The following is a 22,626-nucleotide window of genomic DNA, read 5'->3' on the forward strand; positions in this document are numbered from 1 at the left end:
GACAGCTGGGAGCACATTTCTTTTTTTTTTTTTCTTTTTTTATCCTTGACCACATGTCAAATATAAAGCCCACGGCCCAAATTTCATGTGGCCCTAACATCTGTCCTACATCTGGGGGAACCTCCCTCATTTTTGCCCCCACCTTGTCTCAGCAGTCAGCAGCAGGAAAGAGGATGGAACTCCACCCCCAGATCCTGCGCTTCTCTGTACAGCCGTGGAGAGGCTCGTTTATGCCCACCACCCTCCCCGTCTCAGCAGTTGGCAGCAGAAGAGAGGAAGACAGAACTCCACCCCCAGATCCTGAGAGGCTTGTCCCTGCTCCCCCCCCCCTCCCTTCCCATCTCATCAGTCAGCAGCAGAGAGGAGGACAGAACTCCTCCCACAGATCTTGCGTCTCTCTGTGCAGCCGCAGAACCCCCTCGTCTCTGCCTCCCGTGGTCTCATCGTTCAGCAGACTCTGGCAGCTGTCTCCAGCCCATCTCTGATCCTCCTCCAGACACTACACATTCTGCTTTCCAGCTTTGCCCCCAGATTCTTACTGGCAGCAGCACCAGATAAGGAGGGTGCACTGTGATGTAAGGGGAGGGTGGAAGACTCTTGACTCCTGATGGTTGTTGGGCTCTTTACATCTGATGTCAGGGGAGGTGGGGTGCTCTGGACCTCTAGTCTTACAGGTACAACCAACCCTTTGAGGGCAACCCTAATGCTAATATGGCGCACAATGAAATTGAGTTTGACAACTTTGACCATTAAGGGCCACTGAGAAGGAGCGAGAGGGCTGAAAGCTGCCCATAAAAAAACACCAGTGTGACATGCATGCTCCAGGACCAGTTCACTTTCCTTGTTAAATTACCTTTTTCCCTTTGCACACCTTTCTGAATACAGAATGTAGTAGATTTACTAAAACAGGAGCTATCAAAATCTGGTGCAGCTCTGCATGGTAGCCAATCAGCTTCTAACTTCAGCTTCAGCTTCAATTAAGCTTTGACAATTAAACCTGGAGTCATTTCACCAACTCGTAACATATAGCAGTTATTGAAATGTGAACACCCTTTATTAAATGTAAAATGATCATTCAGAAAATGTAGAACTGACCTGTCCGGTTTTCGGTGTAGGCCTTAGGATAGCACCTTGCTCGATTCTTTGCTTCATTTCCTGGATGGCCTTTTCTTTGACATCGGGGGAAACTAAAAAAAAAGAGGACAATGGTACTCCAACCATAACCTGTTTGTAGGGGCGTTGCTAGGTCTACAAATGATTTGGGGCTAGAGCCCATAGCAGCATAGTAAAGAAAGTCACAAACTTGGGGGGGGAGGCATACACAAGTATATACAGTAATATACATGTGTGTGTGTGTATCCCCTTACATCAGGGTCCCCAGAGAGCCCATCCTTACATCAGGGTCCACAGAGAGTCCCCTCCTTACATTAGGGTCCCCAGAGAGCCCCCTCCTTACATTAGGTTCCCTAGAGAGCCCCCCACTTACATCAGGGTCCCCAGAGAGCCCCCCCCCCACTTACATCAGGGTTACCAGAGAGCCCCCCTTACATCAGGATCTCCAGAGAGCCCCCCACTTACATCAGGGTCCCCAGAGAGCCCCCCTTACATCAGGGTCCCCACAGAGCCTCCCCACCCCTTGGGGACCCCTGCAGAGACTCGGGGCTATGGGCCCCAGAAGCCACCCCCTAGCAACGCCACTGCCTGTATGTATATACTGTCTCGTTAGGTTTAAACCCTACTCCATAGGACACATGGTTTCCATGCACTGCACTGGTGATGGCAAAATAGTCTGAAACAATTGTATGCAGTTTGGAATAAATGGCTCTATAATATCAGGCTATATTTTCACTATATACCACCGTTTTCTGGATGTGTGACCAGCCAATGGGGTGTAAAGCAAAACAGTTTGCATGGCTCTGCCCACTGTCCATCAGGCAGGCACTTGCACTATATAGTGGTTGGTAGATCTTAAGTACTTCCCAACTGTGCTATAACCAAACGATAGCTACATGTGGTTATCCAGTTCTGAGGGGGCATCCATGCACGTCCTCCCAGAACCTTGTCCCTTGCGTTCCCCCAGGGGCACGCATTTGGCGCACATTCGGCTATGCCCATGACAGTGGCCCTTTTATCTGATCACGTGTAAACAGACTTGCCGGTTATCGTCATTACATTCCTCACGCTGTCACAGTGTGAGGAAAGGTAATCAGTAATTCTGACAGGGCACATTTACACTGATAATCAGGGCACTGATTAACAGTTCAGCCTCATCAGTGCTGCCTATAAGTGCCCATCAGGTCTGCCTATCAGTTCCTCCTCTTGAGTGCCCATCAATGTGGTCTATCAGTGCTGCTCATTAGTGCCCATCAGTGCTGCCTATCAGTGCCTCCTCATCAGCGCCCATCAATGCCGCCTATTAGTGCCCATCAGGGTTACCCAACCAACCGGGGGGTGGTGGGTGCACTGTTTGCCAACCCCCCCACAAACGATTTACCATCAGCCACCACTGCTCCGAAGACAATGTTTATATAAGTATTCTGCTCTGCTACTGGCAAGAATACTCAAAGCACAATGGAGGAAGGAGCTGCTCAGCACTAAGACGCAATAACTGGCAAGTGAGTGACACCAGGGCTAGCCAATATAATGTAGGCAAGTCCTGGGCCTCTCAAGGCCCAATGGTGATGTTCAGAGTTATGGACAGCCGACATCCTTCTGTGTAGGGTGGGTTACGAGGCATGGTGGTTGTAATGTATGGGCGCCAGTAAATTCTTGAATGCAAAGAGGTTTATTGTCTCTTAAACAGAACTGTGGGAGAGAGGGTTAGGACCAGGACACCCTTTAGTAGTTGCAATGTTAATTTAGCAAGCTCAGAGACTTCTATAGGTAGACAGCCATGCAGGGAAAGGCATCCAGCAAGACACCACATCTACATGAGTAGGACTGCTGTCTCCTATGGCACAGTCTTGTAACAGTTTCTAACACAAGTTGTAACGAACTCTCACTTCCTCTATAATTCTCTGCTTGTAGATCTTCACTCAACTGACCTCCCAGCCTTTCACTAGACTGGCTTGACACACAAGTGTCACCTCCACTGGCTGGGTCCCTGGTTTGATACCTGCTGAAGTTTCCCAATTCTTTACTGTTCCCAGTTGGTGAGAATGCTGCTCTGGTAATTGCTTCAGCTACTCACTGTGGTCCCTGGTAACAAGGTGGATGGTTCCTTAGTGGCAACAGCTTCCCCTCTACCTCCGACCACGACAGGTTCTTCTGGCTGGCAGAACCGTTACTTCTGGTTGGACTGCAAGCTGCAATCCAAACCCTATGCTGCTTGAATCGGCCCTCAGATAGCCTAGCAGCCAGATGTCCCGGGATAGGCCTCAGGCTCTGGCCTAGCAGCCTGGGCAGCACAACACTCGTGCACCCAGACAGCCATCCAGGTGACACAGAACTCTGATCACCTGACTGCACCACAATAAATAGGTTCACCCAGCAGGCCAAGGGACCCACGAAAATCCCTACTCTTTGACTGAGATACCACATTCATTCCTAATCTGTCCTTGCAATGCCCTTGTTTTATCTAATGCCACCAGATACCTGGCCATCTAGTGACAGAAGAGAGAAGTGCTGCCATTCCAGAATTGGGTTGAAATCACTTGACCTCCTATCAATTGGGCAAGGCAACTATCACTCAGCAAATAAATGTACTAAATGCCTAAATATCAGGGTGCTACATCAATGTAATGCTGAATTATCAGCTTCTTGTTGGCAGTAAAGCATTATAAAAATATGTTAGGGATCAGGACTATAGACCAGCCTTTTTCAATTGCAGTGCCTTCTGGGTTCTGCAGAGGTGCCTTGGCAGAAAATTGCACCAAATTAGTCAAAATTGTTTACAAGCCAGCGGGTGGATCAAGTCTACTTTTTTGTTACTCAAAGCCACAGGTTTCATTGTGCAACAGTACAACCTTGGGCACTGTGTAGGCCAGCTGCCAGTTTCCTAACAACCACTGATGTCATGGGTTGATAAGAAGGACATCAGGCACCTGCACAGCATCTTTGTTTGACCCACCCGTCTCTGCCAGCATTGGGGTCACGTTATCTGCGAGAGGGGGGGAGAAAATGAGGAAGAACAAATGCTGGAATTCCAGTCAGACACCCAACATAAATCACTTCTAATGGTGGGTCTCTTACATGTGTGGAGCTTGCACTGTAAAATGATTATTTACATTGTTGTTTTTTACATTTTAGAATGGGGTGCCTCAAGATTGTCCATAATTTTAAAGGGTGCCTTGACTGAAAAAAAGGTTGAGAAACACTGCTCTAGACCATGAGGGGGAAGCAAATGCTCTTTAACCAGTTTCACGCAACTGGCTATACTCATGGACACTCTGCTGAGCATTGTGTAAAGCAGTGGTCTCCAAACTGCGGTCCAGGGTATTATTGCTTGTTGCTTTTATCTGGTCCTTGGGGTATTATTCCCCCCACTGTCAGCAACAGTGGGACATAGTTCCACCCACTGATACCAATGATGGGGCACTATTCCTCCCACTAATACCAGTAAGGGGCAATTCTTCTTTCCACTGATAACAAAGATGGAGTACTATTACTCCCACTGATACCAATGATGGAGCACTATTAACCCCACTGATACCAATGATGGGGCACTATTACCCCCGCTGATGCCAATGATGGGGCACTATTACCCCCACTGACACCAATAATGTGGCACTATTCCTTCCACTGACACCAATGATGGGGCACTATTCCTCCCACTGATACCAATGATGGGGCACTATTCCTCTTACCGATACCAATGATGGGGCACTATTCCTCTCACTGATACCAATGATGGGGCACTGTTCCTTCCACTGACACCAATGCAATGATGGGGCACTATTCCTTCAACTGATACCAATGATGAGGAACTATTCCTACCACTTATACCAATGATAGAGTACTATTACTCCCATTAATACCAATGATGGGGCACTATTACTCCCACTGACACCAATGATAAGGCATTGTTTACTCCCACTGATTCCACAACATTTTCTCCCCCCCCCCCCGGCCACATTGAAGCACAATAAACTGGTCCTTTTTTAGAAAGTTTGGAGACCCCTGGTGTAAAGTAAGGATTCTGTTTTCCCCTAGATACATACCGTATTTATCGGTGTATAACACGCACTTTTCCCCCCTAAAATCAGGGGGAAATCGGGGGTGCGTGTTATACGCCAATCCCCCGCTGTTTCTAAGCCTTTTTGCCGTTCTCCGCGGCTTCCGAGTATTTTCACCCACACTCGGCCGTTTTCGGCTATCTTCGGCCGTTCTCAGCTATTTTCGGCCGCACACATCCGTTCTCTGCGGCTTTCGGAAAGCCGTTGAGAATGGCCAAGTGTGGCCGAAAATAGCCGAGAACGGTCGAAGATAGCCGAGAACGGCCGAGTGCGGCCGAGAACTACCGAGCGCCGCCAAGATACACAGGACATCCGCTCTGTATCTCGGCGGTGCCATTTTTAAATGGCAAACACACAGACAACGCTGCAAACAACTGACAAGGCTAAATGGATGGCTGCAAATGACACTGACAAGGCTAAATGGTATATTTCTGCAAATGACACTGACAAGGCTGCATTAATGGGCATTTAAATGTAAGTTTTTTTCCTTAAACTTCCTTCCTAAAAGTTTTTTTCTTTTAAATTCCCTCCTAAACTTGGGGTTTGTGTTATAAGCCGGCGTGTGTTATATGCCGATAAATACGGTAATTAATCCAGAAATGTGTTGGCAATCATGCCAATAGAAAACTAACAGAGCACGGCTGCCACCTTAACAATATACATAATGAGCATCCTTATCCACCCAATGGGAACCCAATATTCTGTCATCATACATGGTGCTGGTTTAGCACCTTCAGATATCACCTAAAAGCTTACCTGTCATAACCTCTGCTGCCGGTGTCCGAAGTCCTCTCCGTTCTCTCACCAGTGCCAGAGGGCTGCAAAATTTACAAATCTGAGTTTTATCTTATCAAATGTCGAAGCACCAACATATTTTTGTTTCTAGCTCTTTGCTTTTCCATGTTACACAGATCTTTATCTAATATTTTGCTCACTAATCGGGCTACCAAGTCCAGACGCACAAATCCATCCAGGGTCAGCACTATCGGCCATCACTGCAGGCTATAAGGATCACAGCCAACTGGTTTATGTTATAAAGCAGGTATGCCCAACTGAATTTTTGGAGGGCCACGTGTGGCACTTTCCCTGTTCCCTTTGAAAGAAGGTTCTAAACAGATGACTGCCACAGGCCGCTGATCATAGACAATCTCTGTATGCTTTGTGACTCTTTCCCTCCAGTGATATCCCAGAAGAGGAGAACATAGGATAACGCTGATATGCAGACTTTCTCAAGATGGCCGCTGAACTAGGACAATTTCTGGAGCATTCATCCTTTCAGTAGTAATGGTACATAAGGACACTAGCAACAAATCCATGGAGGACATGTAGAACAATATAATCACTGCCCCATCCTATAATTCCCCAGAGTGCGTGGCACTCGCAGCCATGACAACTGTGCCTGTGCATTTAGTAAGGGGTACTTCCCAGGGCCCAGTTGGGGGCCTATGCCCAAGAAGGTCTATGAAGGCCAAAATACAGCTTAAAGATATTGTAGGTCTAGGCTTGAAATTCAGAACAGATTGTAAAAAAAATGATTTTTACTTACTCACTGGGAGCTTTGGAAGATGGACACACTGGCAGTGGTGGTGGAGGTGGTGGAGGTGGTGGTGGAACGGGTTCTGCTACCATTTCTACATTGTCCTGTGCATTAACCAATAATTCATTTTCTTTCAGTTTCTCTTCCAATGTCTTTACTGGGAAGGAGAAGAAAATATGAAATAATTAAATTTTCCAAACAACCAGTGAAGATATACTCTACCAAGGGCTATGAGTCCTAACACCTGTATGTGATGGTAGAAATACAGAAAACAGGGTGGATTCGATTTAAATCATGATTTAAATCACTAGTAAAAAGGCTTGATTTAAATCAACTCAGTTTAAATTATAATTTTTAAAGAGCAACTGTCATCTCTGTCCCACAGCGACTCCTCCTCTGACCCGCTGTTGACTCACCGACAGTCCCATTCACTTTAATGGGACGGTTGGTGATGCGGCAGTGACACAAGAAGGTGAGGGACGTGGCATCAGCAGGTGAGTGGGTGCCCGCTAACAGGCACTGCCATGATGAATCTGATATGACAGGTGCTCTTTAAATGTAAGGACTTATTCTTGCTGGTAATTAGAATCTTTAATATTTGCAAACAAAATGAAGGTTTCCTATTTAGAATAATAAGCTGTCAGGTTAGTAAAACAGTGATATCAGAACCGATTCAATCATACAGTTTGAAGTGTACATAGATTTGCAAAACAATGGGATCAAGGAATATTGCTGAACTTTGGTTTATCTCATGGTTACTGTGAAATTGTGTGATGCATCAACGCAGTGCATGTTATCTCAGCTTGCAGAGCTTGGATGAATTCAATGAGTTTACCAAAAATGTAAATATTGCAGAATATACAGCTTCATGCTACATAACTAAGCTCCATTTTATGCTGAACAAACACATTGATTAATGTATCTTAAATAAAAAACTATCTTTAGATAGATTTTTACTCCAAAACCATTTTATTAAAATAAATTTGATAAAAACCCAAAAAATCGGTTTAAAAAAAAAATCAGATTTAAATAAAACAAATCACATTTAAATCAAAAAAATATATATTTTTTAAATAATAAATAGAAAAAAATCATTGATTTATATCCACTCTGATGGAAAATAAGAATGAAACTGCTTAAAGAGGAAGTAAACCCTGATGGGTTTACTTCCTCTTTGATTCCCTGCAAAGGTAAAGCATAATGGACTACTATACATCGCATAGTAGTCCATTATGTGTCACTTACCTGACACAGGAGCCAGCGAAGTCACCACTGTCCCCTGTAGTTCCAAGCGTCCATCTTCTTGGTGGGTCTCGCTGCTTCGGCGCTGTGATTCGCCGGAGCAGCGATGACGTCACTCCCTCGCATGCGCACGGGAGCTGACACTCGCGGCATATCGCCGCGATCTGCGGCCTGCCCAGTGCGCCTGCGCGCCGCTGTCTATGGCGCATGCGGTGGCTGTCTTCGGGTAAATATCTCCTAAACCGTATAGGTTTAGGACATATTTCTTGGACCTACAGGTAAGCCTTAATCTAGGCTTACCTGTAGGTCAAAGTGGTTTGTAAGGGTTTACAACTACTTTAACGCCAAACTCCAGATTTTTTCTTTATGTAGCAAGGTCCCTGACCTCCAAAGGCCTAATGGTGACCTCTAGAGTCAAGGAGAGCTGACATCCTTCTCTGTAGAGTGGGTTACAAGCCATGGTGGGTGTAATACAAGCTGAAGTGATGGGCACCAGACACTTTTTGAATGCAAAGAGATTTATTGCCTCTTGAACAAGAACTGTGGGAGAGCGGGTTAGGGCCAGGACACCCTTGTGTAGATGCAATGGCAATTGGCAGGTTCCCATGGGGAGCCCCCAAGCGGCTTCCCATGGGGGCACTGATGCATGCAAGCTCCAAAGCCCTGCTGCTGCGTCCATTGATACAAACAGCGGGACTTGGTACAATGAAAGAACTTTTATTGAAATAACACAAAGACAGTTCACAAATAACACTCTAGGATTCAGCCAAACTGACGGTGCCTGTAAAGAGGGGTAGAATGCAGCCTGGCCATCTTCTGCCCAAGCAGGCAGATGTCCAGAGGAGTTGCAAGCCCTATGCTTTCCCTTCTTGTCAGGGACCTTTCCCTGTCTTTGGTTCTGTCCCTACCAGGTGGGGAACCTGTCCCTACTCTACCAACTCGCAAAATGCATGCCAAACTTGGGAACTAGGGCCTTTAAAAGGCTCTGCCTGACCCAAAATGGCCACTAGAATCAAAGGGGGCAGCAGCATCCTATGGGATAGCTTATCCAGTGATTTAGGAAACCATAGAGGAACCATGCTCCTCCTGACTTCCTCTCCAACTGTCGCTGTGGAAGAGCACCACCTGCAGTGGAGAAATTAGACTGCATCTACCTACAACTTTCATACACAGGAATAGTCCAGTAATGCCCTAATACTTCAGTGAAAGTACTAGTGGTGCTGCTGTCTAGGCCCCATCCTACCTTTTGACTCAAGAGTAGGTTCTGCCATGAATATTTTTATAAAGTGGAATTTCTGGTGAGTGCCATAAGGACACTCTGAATATATGTGGCCTAAAGGAACATTTACCATTCATTAAACCAGTTGCTGTAATACCACAAATTGTTCTCTGGACACTGCATTTTCTGCAATTGGAGGCACCAACTGGCAGAAGCCAGTACATAGATATCATGGCAAGGTTTGGCCTTGTGGGAATGTCAGCTGGGGTGTGCGTTGCAGGCCACGACATCTTCTCCCAGCCTTCTACAGTCAAGAATGACGTACCCTTTTCTTGTAAGTCCTCACAGATCGCTCGCGCTACCTTCAGCTCTTCTTCTAATTGATTTTTTTGCAGATTAGCTGTGTTCAGTTCTCCTTTGATCACCATAAATTCTTCCTGTGAAGGTCTTTCTGCCAGCTGCAGTTCCAGACTCTTTACCTGCAGACAAAGAGCAAAAATTCAATATAGGCAACCTCTCTAATCTGTTGCAGCAACAAATATGATGTGTAAAGGTGGAAAAGTAACATAGCCAGATACACTGAAGGGTCAAGCACTCCAGAAGGACATTCATCAGACCACAAGTCACTCAGAAGCTGTTGGCAGAGCCATACACGGCTACTAGTGCTCTGCTAATTGTCTTCAATACATTCAGGTTCCAATTCATTCCCAGGCCCACTTACTGGTCTTATGTTACATAGTTACATAGTAGGTGAGGTTGAAAAAAGACACAAGTCCATCAAGTCCAACCTGATGGTGTGATTATATGTCAGAATTACATTGTATATCCCTGTATGTTGCGGTGTTTATCTAATAGTTTCTAGAAAATATCGATGCCCCCCGCTGAGACCACCGCCTGTGGAAGGTAATTCCACATCCTTGCCGCTCTTACAGTAAAGAACCCTCTACGTAGTTTAAGGTTAAACTTCTTTACTTCTAATTTTAATGAGTGGCCACGAGTCTTGTTAGACTCGCTTCTGCAAAAAAAGTTTTATCCCTATTGTGGGGTCACCAGTACGGTATTTGTATATTGAAATCATATCCCCTCTCAAGCGTCTCTTCTCCAGAGAGAATAAGTTCAGTGCTCACAACCTTTCCTCATAACTAATATCCTCCAGACCCTTTATTAGCTTTGTTGCCCTTTTTTGTACTCGCTCCATTTCCAGCACATCCTTCCTGAGGACTGGTGCCCAGAACTGGACAGCATATTCCAGGTGCGGCCGGACCAGAGTCTTGTAGAGCGGGAGAATTATCGTTTTATCTCTGGAGTTGATCCCCTTTTTAATGCATGCCAATATTCTGTTTGCTTTGTTAGCAGCAGCTTGCCATTGCATGCCATTGCTGAGCCTATCATCTACTAGGAACCCCAGGTCCTTTTCCATCCTAGATTCCCCCAGAGGTTCTCCCCCCAGTCTATAGATTGCATTCATATTTTTGCCACCCAAATGCATTATTCTACATTTTTCTACATTGAACCTCATTTGCCATGTAGTTGCCCACCCCATTCATTTGTTCAGATCCTTTTGCAAGGTTTCCACATCTTGCGGAGAAGTTATTGCCCTGCTTAGCTTAGTATCTTCCGCAAATACAGAGATTGGACTGTTTACCCCATCCTCCAGGTCATTTATGAACAAATTAAATAGGATTGGTCCCAGCACAGAACCCCGGGGGACCCCACTACCCACCCCTAACCATTCCGAGTACTCCCCATTTATTACCACCCTCTGAACTCGCCCTTGCAGCCAGTTTTTAATCCATGTACTCACCCTATGGTCCATGCCAACGGACCTTACTTTGTACTGTAAACGTTTACAGTAAATGTTTATGTTCAGTAATTGTGGGGTAAGGATCAAAGGCCACAGCATCAGACTATCTCACTGTTCCAGGGGATTTTACTTGGCTCCAGCCATCTTATCTTAGGCACTTAGTCAGTAACCCAATCCTCCGTCAAACAGTTCATTTATGGCAGAGTGATTTTGACATTAGGAAGATACAGTACATGCATGGGTTGTTTTTTTCAATTTACTGAAGCGCACTAGGCGAATAAGGTAGTTTGCAATCTTGGGTAGTTAGGGCTCAGCATGGGTAACTGTGGCATGGCATGTATCTATATGTCAAAGCCACCCATCTCTTTAGACCAAAGCATTCAATATTCCATCTTAAAGCCCTGAGAAGCACAAACCAAATCAAGTGGCACTTCCCTTGAGCCCCTGAGCACCATCAAGTCAAGGAAGGCTGCCCACAAAGAGTTTCACATTTTGGAGTTTTAAATATTCTTCAAAGAAACAGTTTGGAGGAGACTGTGTTGCTCTAAGCTCAAGTGATCATGGCTTCTAGTGGTTTTTATAAGTTTGGCTTAGAGGAGCCTGCAGGAGACTACGTTCTATCCACAAACACCAATTCCAGAAAAAAGGGGACAGGCTTTTTCTTGAATCATTAGTCAGACTTGGCCCCCAACAAAAAGAATCCTGTCTTTTGAGGATATTTAATGTGTATGATGCATTTAAAGACTAAGTGCAAAATCATGAGAATTGACCACACCAGCCCATCGGGGATACGTAAAATCAGGTAAGTCTGTCATGAAGACGACTGAACTAATAAGTTTGCACTGCTTGGGGCAAAATACCAAAGCTGTGGTCTAGAGATGTGCACAAGGGGAAAATTTGTTTTGTTGCGTTTCGCATTCCTTCATTAAGATAATTTCATTTCATAATATTTGTTATGTTAGAATGATTCATTTTTTAAATTCATTTTGTATATTTGGATTTGTTTTGTATGTTCAGATTAGTATATTTGTTATTTTCGATTTGATTTGAACTTCGAAAGATGGCCATATTTATTCTATTCTATTCTTTTCTATTCTTATCATCTTTTTTAACTTTTATCATTTACTGCATTTATTGCAATATATTTCTATTTCAAATTCAAATTCAAATTTTTCTAATTCAATTTAGAATTTTTCAAATTTGTTATTTTGTTACGTTATTTTGTTTAATCGTAATTTATTCATTTATTTCAAAGTCGTTAAAATTCGTTATCGTGATTTGGAAATTCAGATACATCCGAATCTCCAAATAATCTCCAAATAATTCAAATTTTGTCTGAATTTCAATTCGTAACGAAGCGAATTGCATACTCTGGTCACTAGCTCTGGACATTGTACATAGTTTCTATTAAAAACAAGTGCAAGCACTTTGTTAGATGGGATCAGGGAACTCTGGTCATTTTTTCATAGCCTGAGGCACACTTTACCTTCTTAATCTTTAACTAGCCCTAAGTAGTTTAATTTAAAGCATAATGCACAAAACTTGTACACCTTCTGGATTAATTTATTATATATTATAAAGAATGTAACAGGAGGATGTGGAAAACACAAACAATGGTAATTCCCAAAACTTCCAGGTGGACAGGAAAATAACTGGGAATTATGACTGGGAGATCTCACTGCTGAAGTACCTGACTCACATTCTCATCTAGGGTTCCTCGAGAGGTTGCTAGAGGTTCCTTGAGCTGTGGCTGATTGACTTCCTATTTGATGATGCCTGAATTGTTCCAGGGCCAAACCAGTAGCATGACACCAGTGATCTTTTTATCTGTCTGAAAGGGTAGAATTATAATCACCACTTTCCATCTACACTGTCCCCCAATGTAAGAGACATATTTATTTTTTCATACATATTGGTTTAGCAAGGGTTCCAAGGGGCACCAAGACCTACAATTATGTAAGGGTTTCTCTTGGGTAAAAAGGTTGAGAAAGACTGATCTAAGATGACTCAGGCCAAAAAGTTTCACCTATAACTAAAATATTACTTTTGAGTTTAATGTTTTAGGTTGGTCTTTTTTAACCACTTGTCGGCCCGTCACAGCACATTTACTGTGGCAGCGGCAGGCTCAGAGACGTACTGGCACGTTGTTGGCTACATGCGCACTGGTGTGCCCACATTGAACTACTCTGATGACAGGAAAAAAAAAGAAAAAAGAAAAACAAATCTTTAAAAATGTATAAACAAAATGATACTGTATATATGTATGTGTGTATATTTATATTTTATATATATATATATATATATATATATATAATTTTTTTTTTTTTTTTTTTTTTACATACTGTCACCAGTCAGTATTTCTGATCACTGCCACATTAGTCATACTGCATGATGATGCTGTTTAACTAAATTTATGAATAAATTTGATTTTATTGGATCTGTTTTATGACAGAAAGTAGAAAATATTTTTTTTTCAAAATTTTTGGTCTTTTTTCATTTATATAGCAAAGAATAAAAGACCCAGTGGTGATCAAATACCACAAAAAAAAAGCTAAATTTGTGTGAACAAAAAATTATAAAAATGTAATTTGCGTACAGTATTGAATGACCGCGTTACAGTAGGACAGTGCTGAATAGTCATGAAAGGGGTAAAACCTTCCGCAAGGTCAAGTTGTTAAATGTACACTCAAAGGCTTTACAAAGACTGTATTTACCATATGGGTAACAGTGAACAGCCACGATCTCGGCATGCACTTGCCATGGCTCACCTGTGTCTGTAGCTCTGCTTTGGTTTCTTCGAGGGTTTTGCTCAGTGTACGGACATCCTCCAGAGCTTTTATAAGCATCTCGCTAGGTTCCAAGTTCTGCATCAGTATCATGCTCTGCCTAGAGATTGCCCGCTTCTCCTTCAGCATCTGAGGACAAAAACAAAGAGAAGTTCAATGATGCTTCACCGGTGAAAGGCACTTGCTGGGAGATGCACTTAATACCTTCGGCTTTACCGTAGTATTCTGGCCCTTTGCAAAGGTCTTTGACAGTGTTGCATACCACGCATATATTCTATACACAGGGCTGTATTAACACATGGGCACCCTTGGGCAGTTCTAGGCTTCACTGGCTAGGGTTGCCACCTCATCCCTTTAAAACCGAACACATATTTATTACACGGGTTCTGTGGCTGATTAAGGTGGTAATTAAACTCACTTGGTGCCTTATCTGCATTCAATTAGCCTCAGAACCTGTGTAATTAATATGCGTTCGTGTTTAAAGGGATGAGGTGGCAACCATATCACTGGCTGCATGTTCAACTGTTCCCCCCTGCCTTTTGGAGTATTCTAGAATGTAGTGAGCCCGAAGAAGCAGACCCACAGCCTGAATATTTATGTGGTCTTGGCCAATTCCTAGGAGAGTTTGCCCAGAATGTGGCTGGGAAGTGCATAAATAGCATGGAGAATGAGGCGGCCCAGTTCTTGTAGAAGAGGAGGAGAGGTTCCCAGTCTGAAGGGCTGCTGTCTTTCTGGGCAGTCCAGCTGTGTTAGTATATGTGCTCATCGAGGTCCCAGCTACGCTAAGAGCTGGGGGGTCCTGTTCTGTTGAAACTTGCTGGAATTGATTAAGGAATTTCACTGAGGACCTAGTCTGGAGAGTTCACAGGAGAAATGCCTAGCTGATATTGGAAGTAGGCATCCAGGTATTAGGGGAAATTGTGAATACAGGCCTGTGTGTAGGATCCTAGTGACTGTGCTGTTACTATCCCTTGTTCATCGGTGCCAGAGCTTGCTTGATTTGGGGCCTTCCCTGTGGTGTCTCTGTGTTGCTCAGTCTTTTAATTGTTGCTAGAGGGACTGTACTAAGAAGCTTTGACAAAGTGAAGAGTGTACTCGTGTCACTACATTGTGCTGTTGGAGTATCCCACAGCTTCTCTGCACCCTATTCAAATTTGACGTTCAATAAAGCATTAAAAAGATACCCTTAGACCAGGGGTCTCAAACTGGTAGCCCTCCAGATGTTGCGAAACTACAAGTCCCATCATGCTTCTGTCTAACCAGTTTGAGACCCCAGCCCTAGACTGTTCATTGAGCCAGAAGTGACCCTGTGTGTCTGGCTGCTGCTGCACTAGTTTTGGGAAAGGTTTGGAGAAGGTCAGGAATCCATCACGGGGAGAAGACCTGCATCGCAGGCTCCTCGAATGAGAAGTTTGGTGGATTTTTACCACACCACACGATATGAATTTGAGATACAATGTTGATCTTTTTCTTCGGTAAAGGATACTAGTACAACAATGTTTTTATAGTGATACTTTGTGCTTTAGGATATATATAATTTTTATACATAATTGTTATTATATATTAATTTTTTCCTTTTTTCTGCTACTTTTTCTTTTGTTTGTTTTATATGTATTTTTCTTCATTGTTGGAATTGCAGTGTGTGTTGCACTCCCTTAACCCTTGTACACACGGTCGGACATTCTGATGGAAAATGTCCAATCGGACTGTGTTGTCGGATAATCCGACCATGTGTGGGCTCCATCGGACTGTTTCCGTCGGAATATCCGACCAACAAAGTTTTCTAGCTGGGATATAAAATTTTCCGACAACATGATCAGATCGGACTTTGTCCGATCGTGTGTAGAGAATTCCGATCGGACAAAGTGCCACGCATGCTCAGATCAAATTCCTAAACCAAAGCTATTGGCTACTAGCCTGAACGTAGTCCCGTCGTAATTAAATAATGTCACCACATTCTGAACGATCGGATTGTCCGACAACTTTGTCCGACCGTGTGTATGCAACAATTTCGGACAAAATCCGTCGGACACAATCCGTCGGACAAAATCCAACGGATTTGCTTGTCAGAATGTCCGACCGTGTGTACAAGGGCTAAGAAACCACGCAGCGTTGTTTCTTGTCTGTTCTAATTGATGACATCATACAATTAACCCATTGATTGGAGGGGGTGGCATGCATTATTTTATGCATATATATGTTTTGTTTGTCACTCTTATGCCCCATACACACGATCGGACTTTCCGACAACAAAACCGTGGAATTTTGTTCGAAGGTTGTAGGCTCCAACTTGTCTTGCATACACACGGTCACACAAATGTTGGCCAACAATTACGAAACTTAGTGACGTACAAGACGTACAGCGAGCCGATAAAAAGGAAGTTCAGTAGTCATGTGATATCTCCATTACGAATGCTAGTTTTACTGATCGCTTCTGGGTCGTACTTGATTTCGAGCATGTGTGAACTTTTGTGCAACGGACACATGATCGGAAAGTCCGACAACAAAAATTTGTTGGCAGAAAATTTGAGAACCTGCTAGCTAGCATTTGTTGGCGGAAAGTCCAACAACAAATGTTCGATGAAGCATACACATGGTCGGACTTTCCACCAACAAGCTCACATCCAACATTTGTTGACGGAAACTTCGATCGTGTGTACGCGGCATTAGTTTGTGCTGTGAGCAAGGCTAATGCGTTTCGGCATTAGCCTTGTTCACAGCACAATCTAATGTTGGATGTGAGCTTGTTGGCGGAAAGTCCTGTCCTTTTAACTTAGTTATGTTCTAATAAAGACCACAGATAATACATCCAGCAGTGGCAGCTCTCCTATTAGATTTTTTCAGTTTGGGGAAAGAACCAGGGCAAAACACCTGGCACGTTCGGGGATGAGCAATACACTGACAAAGAGGATTATCACCCAAACTAGATGATAATGACCATACCTTTACAGATACCCACAAGTGGACTGGTCTTGTAGAAAACTCATCAACAATGGTTCTCCTGCCTGATCTATATGATTTTTCTGAGATGATCAGGAGTGTCTTCTTGAGGCATAAGCATCTATGCTCAGCTGCAACAAGTATTGGTCTTACAAACAAGTCTTTCATGAGAATTAGTTTTTCAGTGGTTGCCTCCCATCTCATATCTATGGCTAGTCTCAATCAGAAAGCACCCTATTTGTGTTTAATGCAGTAATACCTGGTGTGCCATGATTTCGGCCTCAAGTCTTAAGTCTTGTTCCAGCTCCAGCTCTCCCATCATTTCAGCATATTCCTGGGTCACTGCTAGCGAGACTTAAGGAAGAATATAAAAGGCATTGTTATTTATTTTCATCATTATCAGCATTATACAAATTTTTTGGTGGTGTTTACAGAGCTCTACCCCCCCCCCCCCCCCCCCATGGAAGCACTCATAGGAGCAATTTTAGACACATCTAATTGGTCAAGGACTCCAGAGCAGGCCCAGATCACCCAGATCACGTCTGGGAAAATTATGGAATCCCTTAGAATTTGGCTGGGTAACGATAACGCTGAGTTAGATTACACAGTCTTCTTAACTGTATCCTCTACAGCAGATTTCTCTAAACTTTCCAGTATGAAGGCCACATTGTGGATTTTACAAATATTTGATTGGCAGTGGATATGCCAGTCTCAGTATTACGATAAACAGACCACTGCCAGCAAGTCAGGGTATTTTCATGGACACTTGCTGTAGGCCAGATTAAATCTTGTAGTAGGCCAGATGTGGCCTGTGGACAATGGTTTGGAGACTCCTGCTCTCCTTAGCTAATTAAAGCGGAAGTAAACTCATTGATTTAATAATATCAAAAAACAGTTACATTCCCGCCATGCCGGAAATGCTAACGGTCACATTGGTTGTGCTCTCAACCAAACAGACAAACCACCCAATGGTTGGTGCCATAACTGATCACATGTGCAGCATCATGACAGTTGAAGATTAAACAGAGGCCAAGATGGCAGCTTCCTTGGCTGAAAACAATGGGATGGTTTACTTCTACTTTAAAGACCTGTAAGCCCAGATTCTCCTTCAGTATGTGATGTTCATGTGAATGTGAGTTCAACCCAGGCTTTCTCCCCCCCTCAAAAGAGCACATACCTTTTGTTAAAATTAAAGTTTAGAAGGCTGCTAAATCACTAATGGGAGAGTGAACTGAGCTGCTGAGTTACCTCTGGGAAGGGAAACCAGGATGAATTAGGTTTCTAAGTCACTGCTTGTTAGGACAGAGAATCATGAACTGAGCTGCTGAGACACTGCTGAGAGGATCAGGGCGAGCTGAGTTACTCTGTTACTGCAGAGAAGGGGAGCTGAGCTACTCTGTCACTGCTGAAAGAGGGAGCTGAGGTATATAAGCACTGTTGGGTGGGGGAACTGAGCTGTTGGGTCAAGGATGGAAGAAGGGGTGCTGAGCAGCTGAGTCACTATTGGAAAGGGGAAGCAGAGTTGCTTAGTCATTACAAGGAGAAGGATCAGGGGGAGCTGCCCAGCTGATCCAATGTTGGGAAGGAGAGCAGAGCCGAGCCGGGTCACACTGGGATGGGGTAGCAGGGTAAATTGAGCTTCTTAGTCATTGTTGGAAGAGGGGAGCAGGGTGAGCTGGCTTTGAATGTGAACAACGTTTATGCTTTTGTCGTGATCTTTGAAGATGAAATGTTCACAGCTTGGCCACTAGTTCACATTATGTTCCTCTTCACTCATGAAAGACTGATCTCCTCACCTCTGTTCAGCTTCAGGAATTTCCTCTGGCTCTTTTGTAGTTTTACTGCCAAGGATTTTCTTTCCAATCGTTCATCTTTAACCTAAATGTAAAGTCATAAACAATGAATTGGCTGACCATTCGGGGAGTTAAAGGAATTTAATGCGTTTAAATCATAATAATTTGAGTCACCAAAATATATATTAGAACAAGGGAGTTGGTTGGGACTTTATATGAAGCACGGCTAAGAAGATAAAGATATGCAATCACATGTTAGTGGATTTCAAAGAAATATTCTTTGAATAAAAAAGGGATAACATGATTGAAAAAAGTAGCACCTTAACAATTTATTATACATAATGATAACATGATTCACAATCAATATAATAGTAATAAATACATTAATATATAGTAATAAAATTGTTCCAATTCATAATGCACATAATTATGTTAATGGTAATAGTGATTAATGATAAAATTTGTATTATTGAATCTCAAAATCACATGATTGCATTGATGTAGCATAAGGCTACGCGTTTCGTGGAGATGTCCACTCATCAGAAGAAGTTACATTGGGATAAATCAATAATAGACCAAAGGATGGCAGAATGAACAGATGTTTGACACAAAGGGAAAATAGGACAGAGGAGGGATGGGGAATTCCCAAGCACTCTTACCTACATATGAATTGGATATATAATTTAATAATGATTGCGACTGGAGGCGCCATGGAAAACAGAGCATTTTCCATGGCGCCTCCAGTCGCAAACATTATTAAATGATATATCCAATTCATATGTAGGTAAGAGTGCTTGGGAATTTCCCATCCCTCCTCTGTCCTATTTTCCCTTTGTGTCAAACAGCTGTTCATTCTGCCATCCTTTGGTCTATTATAGATTTATCCCAATGTAACTTCTTCTGATGAGTGGACATCTCCACGAAACGCGTAGCCTTATGCTACATCAATGCAATCATGTGATTTAGAGATTCAATAATATGAATTTTATCATTAATCACTATTGAATCACTAGTGAATCATGTTATCATTATGTATAATAAATTGTTAAGGTGCTTCTTTTTGCTATCAAGTTATCCCTTTTTATTAAATGTATATTTCTTCGAAATCCACTAACATGTGATTGCATATCTTTATCTTCTTAGCCATGCTTCATATAAAGTCCCAACCAACCCCCCTTTTCTAATATATTCTATATGTTATATGTTCTATATATATATATATATATATATATATATATATATATATATATATTAGGGATGTGGAAATTAAAGATGAATTCCTCGATTAATAGTAAATTTTTTTGATCAATCAAAATACTCACCTCTCCGCCGGCTTCTGGGTCTTCAGGGAGTTCCGACGGACATCCGGTGACATCACGGACATCGACGTCACCGGACTCCTCCCCCCTTCCCCAGGTGCCTCCATCTGCTAATGAAGGGAAAGGGGAGGAGTCCATTGACGTTGAAGTTCTGATTGAACGTAACGCGTACGGGGGAGGAGCTACGCATGACGTCAAACACTGCTGCCCTACGGATTGTTGGCTTTACATGCTGTGTTTTTATCATCTTTATGTGAGTAGTTTGTGTTTGAACACAAAAATGAAATCTTATACTTAAGCGGTGAGCACTTAGATCTTTTCTTTCTACTCATGACCTGGCATCCTTGCTGAGATCTAAGGAGACGTGAGAGAAGTTTATGGTCCGTGTTAACCCTTTTGATACCCACTTGCATGACCACCTGTTTGCACAGAGGTCCATGCCATAAGGTGAGAGTGATTAGTTAGACCCGAGGTGGAGGGATTGTCACGCTACTTTATAAAAATAAAATTACTTACGTCAGTGCTACAGTTTGAATTTAAAACTTATTTGTGTGAACTGTGAAGTTAAGTCATGGATTGTGGAAACCAACTAGTGTTGGGTGATTGTATATAGTGTATACCACATTTACCACTGACTAATGCAGAGTTGCAATGGAAGGAGATCAGCTAAAAGTATTTGGATCTGTATGTACATTATAATTAACTGAAATTAGTCGATTAATCGATTAAAAAAAAAAAGATGAATCAAACAAGAAATCTTTAATCAGTAACAGCCCTAATATATATATATATATATATATATATATATATATATATATATATATATATATATATATATTAGAGATGGAGGAAGATAACACCCACCCCCCCCTATTCATTGCCACACTTAAAGTCTCCCCCTTTCTTGCAAGTTACCAAAATAGTAGCAAACCCCTTGGAAAGAGCACTACTTACAAGACTTCCCAGTGTTGTTCTGCCAAACAAGGTGCTGTTATCTAAAGATCAGTCTTCTAGACTGATCTTCTAGGTAGTTTGGCAGAGAGAATCCTGCCCAGTTGAATTAGCATCCTCCTAGCAAAGGATGCTAGGTCAATTTTCCATAGGCTGGGAGTTTGATTGCTTCCCCTTGTCTCTGAAAAAAAAATTCAGAGCTTAGGCAGGGAGATACAGATGAGTAGCCTGAATATGAGTAGCCTGAATATTTATCATGCTCCTACCAATCTCTGAAGGCGATTGTCCAGAAGGGGGCTGGAGTGGTGATAAATAGTCTGAAACAGTGAAGAGCTTGGTTCCTTCTCCCCATGATGGTTCCAGAGCTGTTGCCCTTAGGCAGCCCATGGACTGTGTAGCTGTTCTAGAGGCCTCAGTGGAGTTAGGGCTGAGGTCATGCATAAACTTTTCCAGAAGCACTGTCTCATGCACTGGACTGTGTCCGGAGAAAGCTGGAAGGTGGCACCTGTCCTGGGGACTTGATCTCTGCGACTATGCAGTGTTCTGAAGATCACACTGGGTAACAGTAGTTGTGCATTGGCTCAAGTAACCAGATATCAAAGAAACTTGCTTCATGGTCTTTTGTGAGGCCTTAACCTCCCTGGCGGTACGATTATTTCGGATTTTAGGTGCTAAAAGCGGTACCATTATTTTGCATGAAAATTTGGCGTTTTATATTGTAGTCCTGTAATTCTTAGGAATAACTCACTTAAATCTGTCCAAACCAGAGTCTAGCAGACATCCCGGGTATGATAAAGTTTGAAAAATTAAATCATAAATTATAATATAATAAATAATTATAAATAATTGTACCAAATAATAATATAACAATAATAAAAATTATTCAATAATGTAATCAAATCAAAAACACTGAAATTTGCTCAGTTGCAGAATTGTCACTGTCATTACTTTTCAGTATTTGATGACGGATCTCCCCACAAATCGCTATCGCTTAATTCTGCGAGTGATTCTAATTTATTATCGCTGTTTTCTAGCTGGTCTAAAATCATTTTTGATGTACAGTGACAGTTTGGTTGCTATGGGCAATCTCCAGTTTCCAGGCATAAAGAACAGTTTTTATTATATAAAACTGCATGCAGGACACTGGGCAGACCACTAGGGACAAAGGGGATGTGAAATATTTACATACAGCAATGTAATCTGTAAGATTACATTATACTGTATGTATACTGTTTGTTTCACTTTTTGAATTTGGCGCCGATCTCCGTGCCCGTGCGTCGCAACGCTCGCAGGGCACGGAGATCGGCGATGTAATGCATCGAGCGAGACACGGCTCGCTCGTACAGCGGGGAGACAACGCTGGATCCGAGGGAGAAGGTAAGTAAACCTCCTCCTGGATCCAGCGATGCAGTCCCGAGTCTGGCTCGGGGATACCGCTTTTGGTATAAAAAATCCACCCCGAGTCAGACTCGGGAATACCGTCAGGGGGGTTAAACTGCCAAACTCTCATAAATACTTAAGGAAAATATTGCCCTCTATTTGCTATGTACTAGCCATTTTGGAGTATCCCATGCCCTAACCCCTCTCCTGTTCAAGTTCATTCAAACATCCCCTAGACCAGTGGTCTCCAAACTGTGGTCAACTGGCTGTTTGCTTGCCTTTATCATGCCTTTATCATGCCCTTGGGACACTATCGTAATAGCTGTATATTGATTGGTTTGTGCAAAAGTTATCGAGTCTACAAAATAGCACTGTAGGCAGCGGGCACCTGCTATCCCCGCCTCTTAAAGGGGACGTACAGGTACGCCCATTTTCCCACCGCTGCCATTGTGCCGACGTATATTGGCGTGCAGCTGTCGGC

The 22,626-nt window shown here is 43.0% G+C and overlaps 1 protein-coding gene across 3 annotated transcripts in view; it reads right to left on the reverse strand.

The window, feature by feature from the left end:
* LOC143975588 (shootin-1-like) overlaps positions 1-22,626 on the reverse strand; it is a 94,682-nt gene that overhangs the window by 11,784 nt on the left and 60,272 nt on the right. For all 3 annotated transcript variants that reach the window (XR_013272399.1, XM_077478055.1, XM_077478056.1), the window contains exons 7-13: positions 18,499-18,580; positions 16,962-17,056; positions 13,745-13,891; positions 9,498-9,651; positions 6,721-6,868; positions 5,931-5,992; positions 1,096-1,187 (exon numbers count right to left, since the gene is read on the reverse strand). Coding sequence is in view for 2 of the 3 variants with exons in the window: in XM_077478055.1 (XP_077334181.1) it covers positions 1,096-1,187; positions 5,931-5,992; positions 6,721-6,868; positions 9,498-9,651; positions 13,745-13,891; positions 16,962-17,056; positions 18,499-18,580 (780 nt within the window). In the remaining variant the exon portion in view is untranslated. The remainder of the gene's footprint in view (positions 1-1,095; positions 1,188-5,930; positions 5,993-6,720; positions 6,869-9,497; positions 9,652-13,744; positions 13,892-16,961; positions 17,057-18,498; positions 18,581-22,626) is intronic.

This window comes from Lithobates pipiens, unplaced genomic scaffold (genome assembly GCF_037356315.1).
Source record: "Lithobates pipiens isolate NorthernLeopardFrog02 unplaced genomic scaffold, aLitPip1_a1.2 Scaffold_13, whole genome shotgun sequence".
In the NCBI taxonomy this organism is placed as follows: Eukaryota; Metazoa; Chordata; class Amphibia; order Anura; family Ranidae; genus Lithobates; species Lithobates pipiens.